The sequence below is a fragment of the Phasianus colchicus genome, chromosome 4 (genome assembly GCF_987193195.1).
Source record: "Phasianus colchicus chromosome 4, bPhaCol1.hap1.1, whole genome shotgun sequence".
Classification (NCBI taxonomy): Eukaryota; Metazoa; Chordata; class Aves; order Galliformes; family Phasianidae; genus Phasianus; species Phasianus colchicus.
The window spans coordinates 5,423,093-5,444,104 of record NC_143439.1 but is presented as its reverse complement, the minus strand read 5'-3'; the positions used below and the strand labels follow the sequence as shown (position 1 = coordinate 5,444,104).

The 21,012-nt window shown below is 38.0% G+C and overlaps 1 protein-coding gene across 2 annotated transcripts in view; it reads right to left on the bottom strand.

Moving 5' to 3' along the window:
- Positions 1 to 21,012, bottom strand: part of KLHL2 (kelch like family member 2) — a 59,967-nt gene that overhangs the window by 9,726 nt on the left and 29,229 nt on the right. For both annotated transcript variants that reach the window (XM_031614293.2, XM_031614294.2), the window contains 4 exons: positions 12,962 to 13,124; positions 2,860 to 2,969; positions 1,247 to 1,363; positions 187 to 336 (listed from right to left, as the gene is read on the bottom strand). In XM_031614293.2, the coding sequence (XP_031470153.1) occupies positions 187 to 336; positions 1,247 to 1,363; positions 2,860 to 2,969; positions 12,962 to 13,124 (540 nt within the window). The remainder of the gene's footprint in view (positions 1 to 186; positions 337 to 1,246; positions 1,364 to 2,859; positions 2,970 to 12,961; positions 13,125 to 21,012) is intronic.

Below are 21,012 nucleotides of genomic sequence, written 5' to 3'. Positions count from 1 at the left end.
AGAGAAGGAAGGAAAAAACTGTTCCACAAGTTATATGGATTGTAAAGCCAATCACTTCTTGTATTTTTTTAGACAAGCTATTCTGATATGAATTATTTTACTGGACTGAGCGATAGTAATGCTGTCATCATATCTGTTAAAATGGAATTTGAAGAAATAAGCACATTGGAAAAACAAGGATCTTACTTTTGGAAGGCTAGCAGGTGTTCTCAGTTTCGTTCGAGTGCTTTTCATCAGCGCTCGTTGCTCAGTTGGCAGCAAGTGATACTTCATAGCTTCAATGAGGTAATCCTTACAAGCACTGCTGTTCTTAACCAATATTTCCTCTTCAACTCTCTGTTTATTAACAGAAGTTTTAACAAGATCTGAGCACGTTAAGGAAGTAAAACAAATCATACTCTGAAGTACAATAAGGCCTGTGTCACAGAAAAAAATGCAGATTACCTTAATTTTTTAGCTAATAGTTTAACCATTTAGGCACAAACGTACGTATGTGTTGGCAATATGCAGTCACTGAGAAGAAATTAGAAGATGTAGATTCTCTTAATTAGTAAGTGGAAGAAAGAGCATTTGGAAATAGCAAGTGACTGCTCACAATCAGACACTGCTTGGCTTTTCAAATACCAACACTTAAACTGGAGGAGAGAAAAGAGTTTAAAGCAGCCTGCAACAACAAAGTGAAAGAAATTCATATCATAAAGACAGAATTTCTAAAACTAGATACTAGCAACCTACTAGTGGAGCTATTAATTAAGATTAATGGTGAAACTGTATTTTCAATCTTAAATATTTGACCCGACATCAAAGTAGTCAACGTAATCTCACAAAATTAACATATGTGAACCAGGTAAAGAAACATTTTCTTTGTCACTAAGCCTGTATCAATTTAACAGACATAATTCTGAAACTTAAAATCCTCTTAGGAAGTGTTGTATCAAAGATCATATTACAGATGAAAGCTATCCTGGCCTCAGAAAATTAAATCATTCAGCCTAATAGTACGCTGGACAAGCAGTCATCCAAAGAAATAGATTACACGTGGCATCCCTTATGTGGCAGTCTCTTATTTGGCTGTGTGCATGCATACACGTGTGCACATGTGGTAGTGGTTTCTTCTTTTATTTTTACTTTTGTTTATATTAGTAATGCGTTACGTGACACTGTTGTTTAAAACTATCCACCTGGCATTAAAAAAAAATAAACAACTGTTCACGTGCTCAAGAATTAGTATTCTTTTTTTGCTTACCTGAACTAAATACTCCCGGGAAAGCAAAGGCAGCCGGACATGCTCCATCAGGCGTGCCATTAGCTCCTGCCTTACATCTTTGTCATGGTTTACCCATGCTATCACCGCTTCAAATACCTTCCAGAAAACAAACAAATGCAAGTCCCTTGACTTACAAAAATCCGTGAGTACAAAAGTATCAGACTGTCTCCAAAAATTGCTTTTATTTTTCTAACGTAAGAAAAGACCGTAGCATTTACAGCCCCAATTATTTCTGTATTTATCTAATCAAGGGTAGTTGTGCTGCACTGACAAAATGCACACAGTGGTATCATTAATACTGAAAACCCAGTCATACTGTATAAACAAACAATACAGCAGAGATATCACAGTGCTCATCCTTTTCTTCTTGTCTTAGAGAACTGACGTGCCACACCATCACTCAAATGACTTATCATCATGGAGTCTTAGCAGGAGAAGCAGCACCAAGCCTAGTTTCTCCTGTATTTCACAACAGTTCATTAGATGCTTGAGCATGAAAACCTTATTAGCATTGTATGTATCAACACACAATTGATACTTGGACATTCAGAGTATTACGGGAACTGCAACTTGACTTTGTTAATTACAGTTTAAGCAGAGTATTTCTTAGATTGAGAGTTTCTCCATTATGAAAAAATATTTTAACGTGAAACACAACTGAGCCATCATATCAGTATTGAAACATGCTTTAAAATGCAGTTTAAGTTCATTTGAGCACAGATGTCACTACAAACTACGTACTCATTGGAAAAAGGAAAACAGATTTTTAACTGCTCACTACTAGATTCAAAGGCTCAAAGCAAATGCCTCTACACAAAAAATCATTTGAGGCTCAAGGAGATCTGCTAGACTCACAGAAGATCAGTTTCTCAAGCTTTGGTAGGCTAAGATCTAGCTAAAGCAAAACTTAAACAACTTCAAATTCAAGTTTGGTTGTATCAAGCTACCGAGCCATCTCCTTTACAATGCATAATTTTCACTTAGTCTAAACAGCCTCATGAAAAATGGGCACATATATATATATATATATATATATATATATATATATATATAAATAATATATATGTGTGTGTCCAACAACTAAATGCCATCTACTAACTTTGACATAAGCAATCCCAATAGAAATACATACATCTTTTATATATATATTTATAAATATATTTATATATATATATTTATAAATATATACATATACATATATATATATATATATAACTTTGCTGGGATTGTTTATGTCAAAGTTAGTAGATGGCATTTACTTGTTCTTCAGACTACTATTTCTGAGTTGATTAAACCTGTACTCTTTGTTTTGCTGAAGATGAGAAGGAATTTCCATTTAACTGACTTTGTTTTTTCAAGGAACAAAGGATTATGGGATTTAATACAATTCTAGGATTTTCACGTGCTAAGATCAATTTTCTGATCCAAACAGGCAACACTTTTGGGAAAAATCCTTTAAACTAGCAGAGTTTGTGCTTAATTTCATTAAGGAAACAATGAATTTATCCAGATGGTTTTCAGGAGCAGTAACAACAAGCTTTACTTTCTTATACAAAAGGAAAATAAGAATAGTGTAGTTTAGGTGGACTTACCTTCTCTTCTGAGGCAATTGTAAGTTTGTCACTGGATATTAAACTGCACACCTGTTCTACACCAAGATTGAGGTATTCTTCACTAAGCACAACATCAGAAAAGTGCTGTTCTGTTTGGAGGAAAAAAAAAAGTACATTGACATTGAGTGCTAAGTCACAGCAAACCAAGCATTAGAGTAGTAGAAGAAGAAGAGTGAATATGATTCCATATGTATGCTACTCTGTCGTGCTTGGAAGCTGCAGCTTAACATTTTATATGGGTTAAAGTACTTATATATAGCATTTATATTCTTTAAAATAACTGAAATACTAAAATATATTCTAACAGTAGCAACCATATCAATTTAATGTTGTCAGTGGTTCTACTCTATGCTTGTCCTTGACAATTACTTAATGCTCATTTTGCTAACTTTATATTTGGAAGTGCACACAAATATAGCAAAAAAAGATTCCAGAAAAAGAACACATCCTGTATGTTGTTGACAAACATTTTAAACCTGCAGTTCAAAATGACCAAGGGTTGATTCATTCCAGCTAACTAGTGGTTATACAGAGGAACGTAGATCAAATCAAAGAGCTGTCCAACAGGTTTGCATCCTGTTGCATCTCTCAGAGCTTCTTTCAGTTCATAAAAATACTACATACCACAGTCTTTACAAGATGTAGGAGCTGCTTAATTTTTCCTCTTTTCTTTTTTTTTTAATGCCTCAAAGTTTTAAACAAAGCTGACAAAATTTCATGAACTGGCTGTAGAACCAGAAGCTTTCTTTTAGCATAAAGCATGTAACCTAATCCAGTTCTTGGTTCAGTTATTCACCTGTCTTCTCCCTTCTTTCACAATTCCTTTGTAAGCTATTCACCTACTAGGAAAGTAGCTCCATCCAGTTAACTGCAGTTTTACTCTCTTCAGCTAGGCTTAACAAAAGTTAGAAGGAACAATTCTTACAGGAAATTTAAGAATTCACTCAAAGTAACGTTTTAAAAAGTTATCAAATATATTCAAACTAAAGAATTTTCTGAAGTCTTTTCTGCCACTCCACTGGTGGTACTATAGAACTTGATGCCTGACATTAATTTTTTCTTTAACAGCTGCCCAGAGAGGCAGTGGATTCTCCTTGTTGGAGATCTCCCAAAGCTAAGTAGACGTGGGCCTGTGCAGCCTGCTCTGGTGGCTCTGCTGGAGCTGAGGTTGGACCAGGGGACCTCCAAAAGTCCCTTCCTACCTCAACCATCCTCTGGATCCTGTGAAGAAATTTTAGAGAATGCTGAATGCTTCCTGATTAACAAGTCCAATGTTTCAGGTTGACTTTTCAAGGTACAAGAGCTTTTTTGAACTGTAGTAAAGATTAGAGAACATTATATAATGTGCAACATATAATATGTAAACCTAATGCAGCATGATTATTCTAGTTCTCTATCTACTTCAGCATCCTACTTACCTTCAGACAGGCAATATAAATTGTTTCAGACAAAAGTTCAAGAACACGTAACATATATAAATGATAATAAAACCTTCAGTCATCAAGATCTCACCATAATTATGAAAAATTAGAGATTGGGAACCAGAATGATGATATTTTACCTTAACTGCATTTCATTAAATGATGAGTTGCAGTAAGACACAATCCAGTCCTCTGACCTCTGTTAAATTACTGACTGATACGTCCCTATTTTCATCGAAGTAAAAGCCTTCCATCTAAACTTCACACACATTTTACCATTGATCAGACTTCAGTAACACCAACAAGCTCTAACGCTCAGTACAATGACAGAAAAAGTCATTAAGCAATCTATCTACTTAAAATTATTTGTTATTCTTTTTACCCTTCATTTCTATTCTAAGTAGATAGTCCTTGCCTTTTCTCTATTCCTACCAGCCTTTTCATACATGTAATGATAATTCCTTCAATTCTGCAGCATTCTCTTGTAATACAGGCTAGTATTTCCCATAGTATTTCAGGCTATGGAAGAGAATGGATGAGGAGAAGCAAATGGATTTCTCTAACACTGCCATTACTCTTCTATTCCTTACCAATCTTTATGTCTGTCTGTTTGCTTTTCAGACTACAAATATGCAGTTTCTTGAGCCTAAGTAGAATGTTGAGAGGTACTGAAATAAATATCTGCTTAATTTTACTGTTAGCACATTACATAGAAATTGAAAACTGTAACTTGCATAAATTAGTTTCATGACAAACTTTTAATTTTAAGTGACAATACCACAAAACAGTACATTTGACAGAAGAGAAGCTGAATTGAAAAGCAGGCAGAAGAGGAATCTCAGAAGCCTTGTTCACCTTCCTTTGAGAAAGCCAATCTAAGAGTATCACATTCAACAAGATACACTTCATCATCTAGAAATACTCAATTTTATATATAAAAAAGACTTGTTTTTCAAAAGGTGATTTAGATTTACGACATGCTGTGAGGAAAAAGAAGAAATCCAGTCCATAAACAAAAGAGAAAAAGCTGAGAATTTTTGAAGTAATTTGCAAAGGTGAAGCTATCATCTGTCCTCATGCTAGGAAAATAATTGTAGGAGAATTCTTTTAAAAAATACAGTATTTAAGCAAAAAATAAGAGGCTATTTTACAGGATGCCACCTCTGTGCTTAAAGCATAAAATAATGCATATGGCCAAGAGGTAGGAGGGTACATTGCTATTTAAATTTTATCCATGCAAAAAAAATAAGTGGGAAGGTAAAGTGAAATCACTTGCCTCTTCAGAACTGCATTTCTTGTTGTCAAGGAGACCATCTTAAGCGATTGACAAGTAACTGTTTGTTAGGAGCCAAATGAAATTACAACAAAATGGATTATGCAAAATAAGAAATGGAAAAAATAAAGAAACTCAAAAACACCAATTAAATCTGCCAATGGTGGTTTATCTAAAACTGTTCAAGCACTGGAGACAGGAGGCTTTTTTTTTTCTATTACATAAAAATGTGTATGAAATTCAAACCTTTCTGCTTCCTTAAACACAGAGGATATCAGCATCTTTAAATAATATGATCCCATATTAAGAATTCAAAAAATTCCATTTGGACTCACTTTCATAACAATTATGAGAGAAAAATAATATTGGATGGTGTTTTTACCATCTGGGTTAGCATTTGTATTATTCTATATTACTCAAACCCTGAAAGGTTTGACAATCTGAGATATTAACATCAAGCATCATGAAACTTCTGACATGACCAAACATTCTGTGCATCTCTCCCCTCCAAAGTCTCAAACTAGCTGTGTTTTTATTTGTTGCAATAGATAACATTACTTTAGTCATTAATATTTCCTAGATAAGCAGGCAGATAGAATCATCTGGCTAGAAGTTTTCATATGAGGATAAAATACTTATTTTTTCCAAACCAGAATTTTGCACACGGTGTGCAACTTTCACAAACTCATACTGGAATCTTGCCTGACTTCTTGCTGCTCTACCTAGATATTGAAGCCAGCTGGCTTGTGAATCCAGCAGCCCGGAAACAAGCTGGCTTATGAGCTGCAGGGTCTTGGCTCCCAAATTCCCACTTTCTGAGCAAGTAGAATTATAATTCTTTATCATCACAACTTAAAACTGCCTTAAAAATAAGAGGATCCCTCAATTTTAGGAAGCTTCTAAAATATCTGTTCCAATTGCATGTGAAAACCAGATCTTCGCATTTTCACAACTGGCAGAGACCCAGTTTGTATCTGAGTAGCTGAAGATGTGTCCTCATCTGCTCTGTACCACTAGGTTGGGACTTCAGCTTCAAGAACATACCGAGGAGACAAAGAGGAACTTCTTAATGTGAAAGCAGCTAGTAACAGAATGCTTGGAAGTACACTAAACATAGCTAGCATGCAGAGCAAAGGAAGATAAGAGGAGCTGTAAAAGTACCACTTGTTGCTACTTTTCATCAGGAGTTTGGAGATCAATATTCTACATACACACAGTAGTAATAAGTACTTGACCAAAAGGGCTGCTCCTCCTGGCTACTGGATTTGGCCATTTACACGTATCCGATGCCTGGTGAGAGATCTGAAAATAGTGGACATTTGATATCAATTACTTTTTCTGTACCTTTTGGAGCTTTTCCTGTCCAAAAGGTACACGTCTTGATAGTGTCAATATTGTCACTACTTTTGTATTTCTCGGTCACACAGGAAAAAATGCTGCATCTGAAGTTTGCGTAGAACACTTCATGCTACAGACATTTGTGGATTAATTCACAAAGACTACTTCACTCATTTATATACCCACAGCTAAACATCCCCCTGGTTGATCTCCTTTCAATAAAAGGAATAAATACAAAAAGCAAAGGACTGCTGAAGTTTCCTCAGATGCAAAACCTTTCAGAGAGTCATAGTGACAAAAAAAAGTCTGTAACTCATCTCCTACTTGGTTTTATAGCAATGTCTGTTCCCAGTGCTTGTCTCTACATACTGAGAACTGCCTACGTTTCTATTCAATTAGCAGCAGGCTTCAGTCATTTAGCATCATTGACTGTTGGAATACAAAAATGTTACTTAATATGCATTTCCAAACAAACTTTTCAATACATCGTACACTTCCAGAAATCTCCTCCCAATGGATCTTCAAAAAAAAATGGCAGCTTATCAGTGGCATAGGTTGCAGTTAATAAAAGGAAAAAAAACCCTCCTATTTTTTAGATCTTTGCATGACAGTAATCCAGCATCTATTCGTTTGTGAAACAAAAGATCACCATCAAATATCTCAACTCTCTTTTTTTGCAAGCATTTTTTGTGTTGTAGGCCAACTATTTCTACTCTATTAAAAAACAGATCTGTTTTCTGAACAAAATGGAGTATTTGTGTCTTTCTGATGTGCAAGTGCTACAAAACCAGCTGGAAACACCCAGAAACACAGCTTCTTCCTCAGCTGATAACATTTATTTTATTTCACAAAGATGCAGAGCATGGAGCTTGGAAATACCTGAGCCTTACATTCACTTCCAAGAACTGTGATAATTCCTCAAGCATCTCAAGCATATCTAAGAAGAATTAGTTTAACTTTTTTTTTTTTTTTAATTATTACTTCACAGTGTCACATTTTTGACTTGTGAGAAAAGGTCTTTACTAATAGCTTATCACATGGCACTGGCTAAGAAGAACCCAGACAAGCTTTTCCATTTTAACTGGCAGGAACTAAACACGGCAGAAACCAAATTTTAAAAATCTGGCTTGTTAATTTTATGCTTAAACTGCTTTTTAGAACACCATGAAACTCGAAGCAGCCAAGGTAACAGAAGCATAGCAACAGACGTTGCTACTCAGAATAGAATTGTAAGAAAGATTCTGCTAAATATGTCCTTTAAATCTCACGAGTACAAACGTACACCAGAATAGTTTGCAGCAGACATGCATGCTTCCAGATCTAGTCAGGGCTCAAAGTTTTAGGCATAGTACCAGAATGCAGTGTAACACAGTTAAGTACAACCTAGCACTCCATGCTTCACAACTCATGCTAAGATTCCCCACCAAAAGTTTCTCAGAATGATACTAAAGCCAAACAGCTTTGCTTTGGAAAGGTGGTCATCAAGACCACTTTTAGCTAAAAGCATAACAATGAAACCACAAAAAGGAAGAACAGATACTTTCAGCATCAAAGACAAGCAGTATTTCTTCTGCTCCAGCTGCCTTGTATGGCTGTCTAATTAACCATTCCAATTTATCCCAGGATCTCAAAAAATTTAATTGTAAGGGAAGCTAATTCCAAGTAATTTGTATCAAGCGTCCACTATTTTCAGATCTTTTGATAGACATATAAATGGCTCTCCCAGATTACAGAAATCTAGTAGCCAGAGGACCAGCCCCATCACGTAATTATGAAGCTCCAATTTCAATGCAATTTGGGATTTTACTCCCACTGGAAGGCAGCTTCACAGTCTCAGTTTTCTAATAACTTTTGATACACACTTGCATCATTTGTTTTTTATGTCGCCGTTGTCTATTAGCAGAAGTTATCTTGCTGGCTCTTTTTCTTCAATATTAAATGGCAAATATAACAAGAAGTGGAAGAACTTAAACATCTGAATGCATTTTAGTTACTCTAGGAGGACAATATTTTTGCTGTTCTTTCAATCAAATAGTCCTCTTCTGTAATCCTGAAATGTCTGCTCCTGGGAGTTCAGCTGTCTCTGATTCTGAGATGACACAGCCACATATATTTGGCTCAGACTTTCAAGAAAAAAATGTTAAGTTGTGAGAAAGAGTCTTGAGGTACACAGAGCCATCCAAGAACAGGCAAGGAAGGTGCTATGATGCCAAGATGGCAGTTAGATGCTTGAAAATCCATGAGGAAAAACATTGACCTGAAAAGATATAAAACTGTACAAAAGAAAACCAGGGAGTCAGAAAACAAATCCAGCAACATTGATGATCAGCCCATTGCAAGGAGAAATGGAGGCCAGCTCTTCTTGCCTAAGTGCTTTCATCAGGAGTGGCAAGTGGGGGGTTGGAGATTCATGATCCTTGAGGTCCCTTCCAACCCTGGCAATTCTGTGATTCTGTGAAGTCCCAAGTGGGATCAACAAATAGAACAAATAGCTTCCTTATCCTTCTCTGTTGTCTACACTCTGCTTGCAGTGCCTCTCTTACCACAGCAAAGGACACCTAAACAAAGTCTTCCCTCAGAAGGAAGACCATAATCTGTACACAGTACAGATGCCAACAAGTATTGCACTCATAGTCTTGCCAATGTCTTAAATTTTATATTGCTAGAAATTAATTTCCATAAGTATCAACTGCAACTACTAAATTAAACAAACATAGTTTAAAAGTGAAGTTATGACAGAACACTGACATGCATTACAAAAGCTAGTTCTTTTAAAACCAACCTGAATAGCTCCTGAATTGTGTTTTGTTGTTATGATTGCTGTTGGTTTGAGGGTCTTTTTTAAAAATTGATTTGTAAATGGTTTGCATACAGTTTCATGAGGTTAAAATAATGAAATACTAGCGAGCACAGTGGCTTTGTATGGCTGTTTCACACAAGACAACCACCAAGGATTCTTTTAATGAACACCTAGCCATATGAGTTTGCTGCATGTTTCTTCCTCAAATATCTATTCTTGATAGAGAAACTATAATCTACTAAATTCAAGGAGAAAAAAAAACTATATTGAAAACATACACTTGGAAGGAAAGCAACTGAAAACATCCACAAAATCTTTCTGAGGTCTGAAATGGCAATAAAAAGCCTACTATTTGGACCTAGACGTCTGAAAGAAGCAGTCTGGGCTCTATTTTAGGAAGATCACCAGTTTTAACATTATTAACAATTAGTGCAGGGTTAATTTGCCATTACTTATTTCATAAAAGCTATGAAAAGCAAATGTGTCTTTTTTTTTTCCTTTCATTTTTTATTCTCCTTTTCATACTGCTCTCAAACTGAGCCCAGCAGAACACAAGGGATTAACAAAGACAAGGCAGAGAGTGCCAGGCAATGAAGAAGCTCACATCCCAAGCACACACAGCATATTTATCTTAAGAGTAAGAACAGAGTGTGCATTGCTTTAAAATCATGACAGGTCCAGTGAAGCTCCAGTAGGAGTGGAGCTGACAGCTCATGGTATGGTCCAGAAGGGCTCCAAGAATATGATGACAAAAATGGAAGCGTATATGAGGAGAAATTTCTGGAGGAATCCGACAGAAACAGTGGGGAGAGAGAGAGATATATGAAATGATAGACTGAAGTACAGGAGAGTGTGCTGAATTGGAAAATCCAAGGATAAAAGATTGGAATAGAATCTGGCTGAGGAAAAGAGGAGGGGGGAGAGAAGAGAGGGGGCTTCAGAATACTGCAAAATTAGTAAGAAGTAAGCTTAGTAGACAGAAAAGGAAGTTGAAGCAGATGTTGATTTACATTGCAACAGAAGGGAGATTCAATGTAGAACACATTTTGTGGGGAGGGAAGAAACAAAGTGGAGGAATAAATAAAACAGTAGTCGAAAGAAATGGCAGAGGAGAGTTCAAGTTTACAAAGCTCAACAACTGGGAAAACACTGAAATCACTAGTGACAGAATAAGACAGAGGGAAGGGAAGGATACTGAAGTAAAAAAAAACAGTTGAATTTTGCTGACCCTAAAGTAAACTAAATGAAACATCCTGTAGATACTGAAAGGACAGAGAAAGATCCGTGACAGAGGAATTGTTCTACTGTGGAAACTGCATGTGAAGAGGCATACCTGAGAATCTCTCTCAATTTCTGACAACCCACGATTTCTGAATTTGTAGTATATTCTAAAATAAGTTTGTCCTGTTCTTTGAATAATCACTACTGTAGTAGTACAATCAGAACATTCTAATTTCCTGATTATTAAGTTTAAACTCTATTAAAAAACAGGCTTTTTTGTTCACTATGAAAAACCTGCATTAAAAATTAAATAAGTGTAATGTCTTCAGTCTTTACCCAACATCAAGACCCCGAAGCATTCAACACACAAAAAAGACAGTAAGATAATTGCTATTTGAACAAATTAAAGCATTAGATCTAGTCAGTGGTATGCTACAAACTTGCTGCTTTGTGCAAAGCTTACACAAGTAGCTGTGTTTATGCTTTAGTCATCTACATTAAGCAATCTATCTTAGCATCAAAAGCAGTCAAAGTAATGTACTAGATTATGTTAATAGCTACTGATGTGGTAATCATTTCTATTTCTAACAACAGAAAGTGTTTTTTGAAAACAGGAAGGATTCTAGCCTTTACAGAATCATAGAAATGCAAGCCAGCAAATCATTTTGTGCACCCAGGTGTGATTTAGATCAATCTAAATCATTAGTTCATCTAACCAGTTAAAGTCGCCCAACATGGAAAGCCCCAAACTTTCACAGACAGCTTGACTGACTTGCATTAGTTTTACACTTAACTTTTTCTTAATGTGTGAAACTACCTTAAAAACACCTCAAAAATAAAGCTTACTCCTTCTCAGCCTTTTTTTTTTTTTAATGCATAGGAAGAAGTGGTTTTTTTCATCATCCTGGAATTTTAGTTTCTTGACCTAATCAATTCCTCTCTCTCACAGCTTCTGTCATAAGTCAGTCTGTTTCCTTAATGTGTTCTTGTTAGACTTCGTTGGATTCCCTTCAGCCTGTTTGTGTCTGTCATAAAGTTCAGTTCAGCATTTTCCACCTGAGGCCTCATCAGCAAAAGCAGAAAGGGAATAAAAAAAAAAAAAAAATTGCCCCTTGCCCCTGCAATAGTGCTACTACTAGTTCACCAAAGAATCGGAATTGCTTTTTTTTATTTTTAATTCATGGCAGCAAGCTAAATAAGAACCTATTTTTGAAAATGTCAGGACTTGATGAGCCAGTGGACTCACGGATATGAAAAACAGTCTATGATGATAATGTACTTTTACCAATTAAATTTAGATTATATAAAGATTTTTCAGCCAAGAATGAGAAATAATGACAGGTGTTCTCTGAAGGCAAGTAAAAATCGGAGTACTAAAATATTTTGTTGTTTGAGCTACATGCTTAATTAGAAGATGTACCTCTATCTAGTTGGTGTCAAGACAAAAAGAATGACACTACACATACAGAAGAAAATTTGCAGTCTTGGGCTAGATGAGTAAGATTTTCAGAAGACAAATTACAAGACACAATACTCATAAGGTATGTTTCTTGCCTTACTCCTTACCCTTAGTGCAGTACAGGGGCTACAGATAGCTTTCCCACACGCTCTCATGTTCCTTCATCTTCATCCAACAGCCTTGAAAACTGTAGACAAGACTTTCTTGCTTAGCAGTAGCTCTTCTAGAACCAGAGTTTTAATTCTTTTTTCTACATTCCTCCTCTGAGTCACGGTGCAAATGATTTCAAGCAGCAAGCTAGATTCTTTCTGGATTAGAAATTTCATGGACCTGATAGGCCATGAAAATACTGCCCCTCCGTACTCATTATAACTGTGTTACAGACCAAACTTTTTTTCTGACAGACATTCATACAAAATGCAGTCTTCTTCAGAAAACGTATCTCTGAAATATCCTGGGTAAAATTCAATTACCCTTAAGCAAGTGTGAGTGGTTAAGTATGAAATCCATGAGCATGTATGCATCTCCATGCAAATATCAAGCTGTACGCTATGCTAATGATAACTTGCCTGCATATGTGTTGGCCTTGTTCAAGAGATCCGTGCATGCATGCATGTCAGCAAAAGCACGAATTCCCAAGCAGTTGACAGGGTGAAGCTGGGATTCCAAAAATTCACAGCAAGTCCTTTTCACATCCTGCAGTTGCAAGAGACCAGCTGCTGGAAGCAGCACCTGTAAGAAGTAAGAGGTGGTTAATATCCCAGTTCAGTTCTGACCTTACGTAAGAGAACTATCAACAGCAATAAAGAAAACACAAATCAATCCACTAATTAAAAAAAAGGAAAATTTCAGAACTACTGGACTGAAGAACACAAAACCCAGTGTCTTTTCACTTTTCTGCAAATGCCATTTAAGATTTAAAATAACAAGAAACATCTCTGTCCCTCAGAAATCATTCCATAGATTATCATTCTCACGCATCAAGTCTTCCCAATATTCATTCACAAGTTTCCAACACTCCACAATTGCATCTCATCTCCAACTCTTCGAGATTAGATATTGCTTTAATTTAAAGTTTTCTAGAGCATGAAAAAACAAACAAAAAGGATTTTGTGGAATAGTCTTCTAACTGATGTTTGTTTTCAAGCTGTTCCATATAGGAAGCCTGTTTGAAAATCATCGTTCTGTTCCACGAGATATTAACCCTTACCTCTGTAGCTAAATGTGTAAAACAAAGAACAGCAAGGTAACTAACAAAAAAGAAGGATCGCATCTTTTAAAAAAAGTTTGCTTCAGATATTAATTGTTAATGAAAGAAATGAAGGAGACAAACATGTACACCCAGAGATCTGGGCGCATAGCTGAGGCACCACGTGGAGAGTGTCACCCCTCGCTGCCTCGTAAACAGGTGGGAGAGGGGAACCAGAGGGCTGCCAGTCCTGTCCTCTCCTCCTGCTATGAACAATTCAAGAAAGGGGGAGGAGTGGAAACATATACTGGCTCGACAAAGTGGGCGCCCCCCATCCCGACCATCTTCAGCTCCCCAGGTGCCTCTGAGTAATAGGTTTGAGGCCCTGGAACTCAAGGGGTGTGGAGGGAGGTCAACCCGTGAGGTTGCCTCGGGAAAAGCAGTCCACCCCACGCCTCAAGACTGCCTCATCAATGGAAAGGAAGTCTTCAATGGTGTTAAGGTTGGAGGCAGCCTAGGTTGCAGTGACCACGCTCTGGTCGAGTTTGTGATCTCGAGAGACGTGGGCCTGGTGAAGAGTGGCATCAGGATCCTGAACTTTAGGAGAGCGAACTTTAAGCTGTTCACTGGACTGTTGGCCGAGACCCCCTGGGATGCTGTCTTTAAAAACAAAAATGCTGAGGAGAGCTGGTTACTCTTCAAGGATGCCTTCCTAAGAGAGCAGGAACTCTCCGTCCCTCTGAACAAGAAAGTGGGCAGAGGAAGTAGCAAGCTGGCGTGGCTCGGTAAGGACCTGCTGGGCGTGCTGAGGGCAAAGAAAGGTGCGTACAAGCTCCGAAAACAAGAGCATGTCACCTGGGAAGAATACAGGGACGCTGTCCGGACTTGCAGATGTGGGATCAGGAAAGCCATGGCGCAGGCAGAACTGAACTTGGTGAGGGACGTGAAAAACAACAGGAAGACTTTCTACAGGTACATTGGCCAGAAGAGACAGGCCAAAGCGAGCGTACCTCCTTTGGTAAATGTAAAAGGAGAACTGGCTTCAATGGACGGAGAGAAGGCTGAGGTACTGAATGAGTTCTTTGCCTCAGTCTTCACATGGTCCCCCACCACATCCTTATCCTAATTGGATGTGGATTTGATGGGTGGACCACTCGATGGATAAGAAACTGGTTGAAAGGCCGCAGACAGAGGGTGGTCATCAATGGCTCCATGTCCAGGTGGAGGCCAGAAACGAGCAGTGTCCCCCAAGGGTCTGTCTTGGGATTGGTCCTTTTTAACATCTTTATCAATGACATCGATGACAGGATTGAGTGCACCCTCAGCAAGTTTGCTGACGACACCAAGCTGAGTGGTGTGGTCGACACGGTTGAAGGACGGGATGCCATTCAGAGGGACCTCGAGAGGCTAGAAAGGTGGGCCCAGGTGAACCTGATGAGGTTCAACACGGCAAAGTGCAGAGTTTTGCACTTGGGCCGGAGGAATCCCAGGCATCCCTACAGACTGGAAGGAGCGGTCCTTGAGAGCAGCCCTGCAGAGAAAGATAGATGAAGTCTTGATAGATGAAAAACTTAATATGAGCCAGCAGTGTGCCCTTGTGGCTCGGAAGGCAAATGGTATCCTGGGCTCCATCAGAAGAGGGTGGCCAGCAGTGACTGTTCCCCTCTACTCTGCTCTTGTGAGGCCCCATCTGGAGTACTGCGTCCAAGTATGGAGCCCCCAGTACAAGAAAGACAGGGAGCTGTTGGAGAGGGTCCAGAGGAGGGCCACGAAGATGATCAGGGGACTGGAGCACCTCCCCTGTGAAGACAAGCTGAGGGAGCCGGGCTTGTTCAGCCTGCAGGGTGACCTCATTGCAGCCTTCAGTACCTAAAGGGAGCCTACAGAGGGGAGGAGAATCAACTCTTTGAAAGGGTTGATAACTGCAGGACAAGGGGAAATGGTTTTAAGTTAAGGGAAGGGAGATTTAGGTTGGATGTCAGGGGGAAATTCTTTACAGAGAGAGTGGTGAGGTGCTGGAACAGCTGCCCAGAGAGGCACCTTAGAGGAACACCTTAGAGGTGTTCAAGGCCAGACTGGATGGGGCCCTGGGCAGCCTGGTCTGGTATGAAATGGGGAGGTTGGTGGCGCTGCATGTGGCAGGGGGGTTGGAGATTCATGATCCTTGAGGTCCCTTCCAACCCTGGCCATTCTGTGATTCTGTGACTACAATAAGATACAAACTAGTACTAAGCAAAATAACTTAAAGCTAGTTTAAGCCTTCAGTACTGCTTGAAAATATCAGATAATCTAACAAAATAAATGCAGGTGTGTGTCATAGTTAGGAGCAAGTATTGGGTAAAGTCATACAATCCAAAAATAAATTCAGTTAAACTTTAAGTCTATTCATGACAATATTAAAAATGAGGCCACTGGACTACCTTATAAGCATATATATTAATGAAAATGTGAATAAATCTAGTAATAGATACTGCTTTGCTGGAATTACAGTATGATTGGTTACAACAGTGAGTGGATAATTCATTTGATAACGCATTCTAGGATAAAATACCATCATAACATTGTATACGAGAACTCAGGGCAAGAAATCTAATGCAAGGATTTATTTACACAAGTTATTTCAATGAAACAAACATTTCACACCTGCTTACAAATTCAGTAATTCAAACAGTACTAGATAAATTTAAGTGGGTTATTGGTACAATTGAGCAAATTACTCATAGAATGGCTTAGGTTGGAAGAGACCTCAAGGATCATCAACCTCCACATTTAATACTAGACCAGGCTACCCAGGGCCCCATCCAACATGGCCTTGAACACTTCCAGGGAAACTGGAGACTCTGGATAACTCCAAGAACAATTTCTAACAGGACGATTTAGCAGAAAATTGTGTAGAATTATTATCAAATCAGTAAAAGAAATGAAAAGATGAAATTTGAGAATGTTCTGCAGAACAGAATTTAATATCTGTATGTACAAACAGATTGAAAAGCTCATTTATGTAAACAGCAAATAAATGTTACAAGAACTAGAAGAGCTGTCTTCATTATATGAAATTTAAGTGAGGTCTTAAATCATGGTAAGCTGGGTTTGTAAAAATAAAGATTTTAATACATCCTTGTAATTAAACAAACACTCATTTAAACCTAAATACACAAATGTGTATTCTACTGAGTAAAAAGGAAAAGACAGGCAAAATGCATCACATTTATCCCACTGAAGGGATAAATTGCACTTTAGCTACTAGGCATCAAGAGCTATGAAAACACCTAGGTATCTCCATTGGTACCCACTGAACTCAGCCTGAAAGCTACAACTACCTGCATTTGAGATAGTTCTAGCACAGGCAGGCTCACTCCATTGAAACCAGGAACAAAATTACCTTTTGTGGAGGGGGGAGAAAACAAAACAGCAAACAATAACACTCTTATTCAACCATTAAAAACCTATTAAAATCGCAGTTTGGATTAAGCTCAAGTACTGCTTGCTGTCTCTGAAGAGGTAAGTTACAGTTCAGATTTATTTCCTAAAATAGTCAGTAGGGGGTACCCCTAACTTTCCTCTAACAGTCAAAAATAGCTTAGTATGCATACTGCTTTGTAGTGCAAGAAATACAAACGGAGAAAAAAAAAACATTTCCAAATGTATATTCAAAGGAAAAAAATATCCTCATTGTGGTAGCTGTTGTTTTTGCAATGAGAGAAACTGAACAGATTGCAACTAAGAAATTATGTATTTTCTTCTTTGTGTCAATGTAATGGTGATGAACTTTGGAATTACTGCTAGATTTGATAGAGCACGTTATTTAACCCTTACAAGTCTTAACAGGTTGCCCAAGGAGGCTGTGGATGCCCCATCCCTGCAGGCATTCAAGGCCAGGCTGGATGTGGCTCTGGGCAGCCTGGTCTGCTGGTTGGTGACCCTGCACATAGCAGGGGGTTGAAACTGTGATCAACTGTGGTTGAAATCATTGTGGTCCTTTCAATCCAGACCATTCTGTGATTCTAAGTCTCTGAAGGCTATTTCCTGGTTATTTCATCCTCAATCTCCCTTTCTACAGTGAGGCTCCTATTCCCAAAGCCAAACACTCCCCAACACCATTTAGGCAACAAGGACAATGACCAGACACTGTAGGGTCACCCATGTAGTCAGAAGGGATCCACTTATGGCCCTAAACTTTGGTTCCTGTTTTCACCAGAGTAGATTTGAGCCTTTCAAACACTTCAGCTATGCCATCAATCTGCTATTGAGGCAGTTCCCCCTCTCTTGCAACCCCTTCAGACACAGGCCAGAAATATGATGCAGGCTGAGCGCACTGCCATTAGTTCATGTTGTCAAAATACACATCTGTTCAGCTCTGAGATGAAGAGCAGCTAGTACAGGCAGGTTCCCATCCAGTTATTTGTGACCTATCAGTTCACAAGGAACATGTTTACAGGTCTCAAAGAGATATGGTATGGTACAAATGAGTAACCAACAAACCTCTGCAATGGAAGAAGGCTCAGAAGAGATGGGCAAGGGTGATGACCTCATGGAAGAATGCAAGGCACGACCACCCTGTAGTGTTAAGCTAACTGAACTTATCTCAATACCAGCAACCTTTGTAACCTTTGTTTCAGATATACAGCTGTACCAGTAGGTCATCAAGTTGTTTGAACAGACTTCCCTGAGATAATGAGCAGAGCAGTGCCTTCCAAGCTAGCCAGAGCAGCAGGACAGTGGAGAAATATATGTAGCTCAGTCCAAAGAAAAAGCATAAAATCTAAACAACCAACAAAAAGAACCTCTGGAGAGAGTAATAGCCTTGAACTGGCTTTAACTCTCATATTCCTTCCTGGTGACATGGGACATCCATCGTACTGTGGATGAGCATGTGGAGACTCAGTGATGGGAATCACATTTGTGGTAATCTAAGCATGCACTGCAATTGCAACACCGTGCTTTGTTGTGATTTCAGTATACTTCTGTCTCTCTTCTAAATTCAAACCCAGAACTATGCAGCACCAATAATCTTCGTATCAATAAACTTGATGTTAAATGTTAAATCCTCCTCTTATGGACTACTGAAAGCAACACAGAGAGTACCAAAATAGCAGCATTCTACAACACTGTGAAGACACAACAGACAAAGGAGTTCATCATATCTGAAAAACTTCACGTTATTTCCACTTCAAAATATTCAGTGCTGTATTTCACTCCACGCAGCCCCTCACTCCAACCAAGGTCACAAACACAAGTTGGTACCACTTTACACAACACAAGCTTTGAATTTGCTCAGCCATGAAAGAGGTGAGGGGGAGAGCTAATGCTATCTGCAGCTATCTAATGGGAGGACAGGGTCAGACTGCTCTTGAAGCTGCACAGCAACAAGACAAGAAATAACATGCAGCTGAGAATGGAGGAAAATCTGCCTGGAAAAAAAATAAAGACTGGGGTTTTGTTTGTTGTTTAGATTTCCTTTTTTTTTTTGAACCACGAGGGTGGTTATGTGCAAGAACAACTCACACCAGCAAGCTGCACAATCTGCATCCTCAGAGATGCTCAAAATCCAATGGACAAATCCTTCTGCAACTTGCCTCGACTGCACCTGCTTTTTAAAAAAGTTCAATGCAAAGTAAAATTTGAATTGATTAAAGTTTTCTGCCTGAGGATTTTAAACCATTTGATACAGTAACCGAGCTTGGTTTCAACTCGTGTTATTATCCCTTGTTTTCATCATCTTCATCTTTGGACTACTGGATTTCCTGACAACTTGTATCACCTGCAGTATGAAAATGTTTAAGTTAATATTTCTATCTCACTATTTTTAGTTTCCTTGGAGATTCTTTAAAATTTAATCAATTCTTGCCTAAATTCAGATTGATACACACCACCAATGACGTATCTGTACACAAGGAATGGTTTTGAGAAAAACCTTTTGCAGATTTTGAGAAGATGAAAAAAGAATTACTCAGAACACAGCTCTGTGCATGAATAAGCCAATGAGAATCAAAGCAGACTATGCCAAGAGAAATGAATAGTGTGCTGTCTAAAATAGAAAAGTGACACTATTTTTAAATCACGTGCAAGGGAAAAATGTATCAGTAACATGAGGAAAGAGCCTAACCTAGTAAAGCAGATATGGGAGGAAACCAAACACGGTGTGACATAAAAGCACCTGAGACATCAAGTTACATCCTTGCTCACTGTAGATAATCCAAACTTCCAGTTTCAACATTAAATCAATTTCAGAGAGCAGCAGCTACGTTAATAAAAGTCATTAAACCAATCCTGAGGAAATACAATCATATGTAACCTCTATTTAAAGAATTATTTCAAAGTAATCCTTAACTTGCTGTTTATATTGCTATGGCACAAGGAAGAAAGAAACAGAGTGGTCTAAGATCATTCAAATACTTTTTTTTTTTTTTTTAAATTCCCATCTAAATGTACCTGTGCTATAATTACAACTGCTTTGTAACTAAAGTTCAGCCTTAATTCTAACAAAATAACTCTGTGTTGCTCTGAAATTATGCTGTTTGAGTACATATATAAAACCACTAAAATAGAAACAAACACTTTAACACTTGCATCTATGGAAAAAAAAAAAGCTAACGTTTTTACAAATTCCACTTTACCAGCATTTTTACAAGGACAAGATGTGCAAGTTGAGCATACTGTTCCAATGTGAAATACACTCTAATAAGATGCTGTACTGGATTTCACAATGTGGAAGAGCTACAAGATTAGAACACGATACCACATGTCTTATGAAATGCAGCTTTTGGCTATCTTCACAGTCCTTGCTTTATAGTGCTGTTACAGTGCCCCATGAAATTATAAATACAGGTGTGGATGGCAGTTTTACAGCATCATAGGAAGGAATCAAAGTGCTAAAAGAGATGCAATCCTGTTCCTTTCCATTCCCTTAGTACTAGCTACACATTGGCAAAGCACTTTAAGCAAACAACCACAATAGCACAATATTCTGAATGGTTGAGAGATGATCTATAAAAATACCGAGGAGATCCTAAGCAATAAATTAGTGTCAGATTAAGAAACTATATAAGGTAGAAGTAACTGGTTTACATACTTGCTTTTTAACTAGAGTCACAATTTCTAAGAATCCACAACAGCTACAATCACACGTAGTTTAGTGGAAGGAATTGATCTGCTCAAAAACTGGCTTTAGAAGAGAGACCACATTAAATTAGCCTGGATGAAATCATAATTACTAGTTAAAAGATTCTGGGAGGAGGTTTCTGTTTCATTGTTTTCTTGTGTTTTTGGTTTTTTTTTTTTGGTTGGTTGGTTTTGGTTATTGGCTTTTTTTGTTTTTTTTTTTTGAGGTAGACAGATGCAGAAGTTTTGGGATGGATTTGAGAGGAAGCTACGTATGGGTTGCAAAGCGTAGAAAACATTCACAAAGCAGACACAGTAACAGAAGGCTCA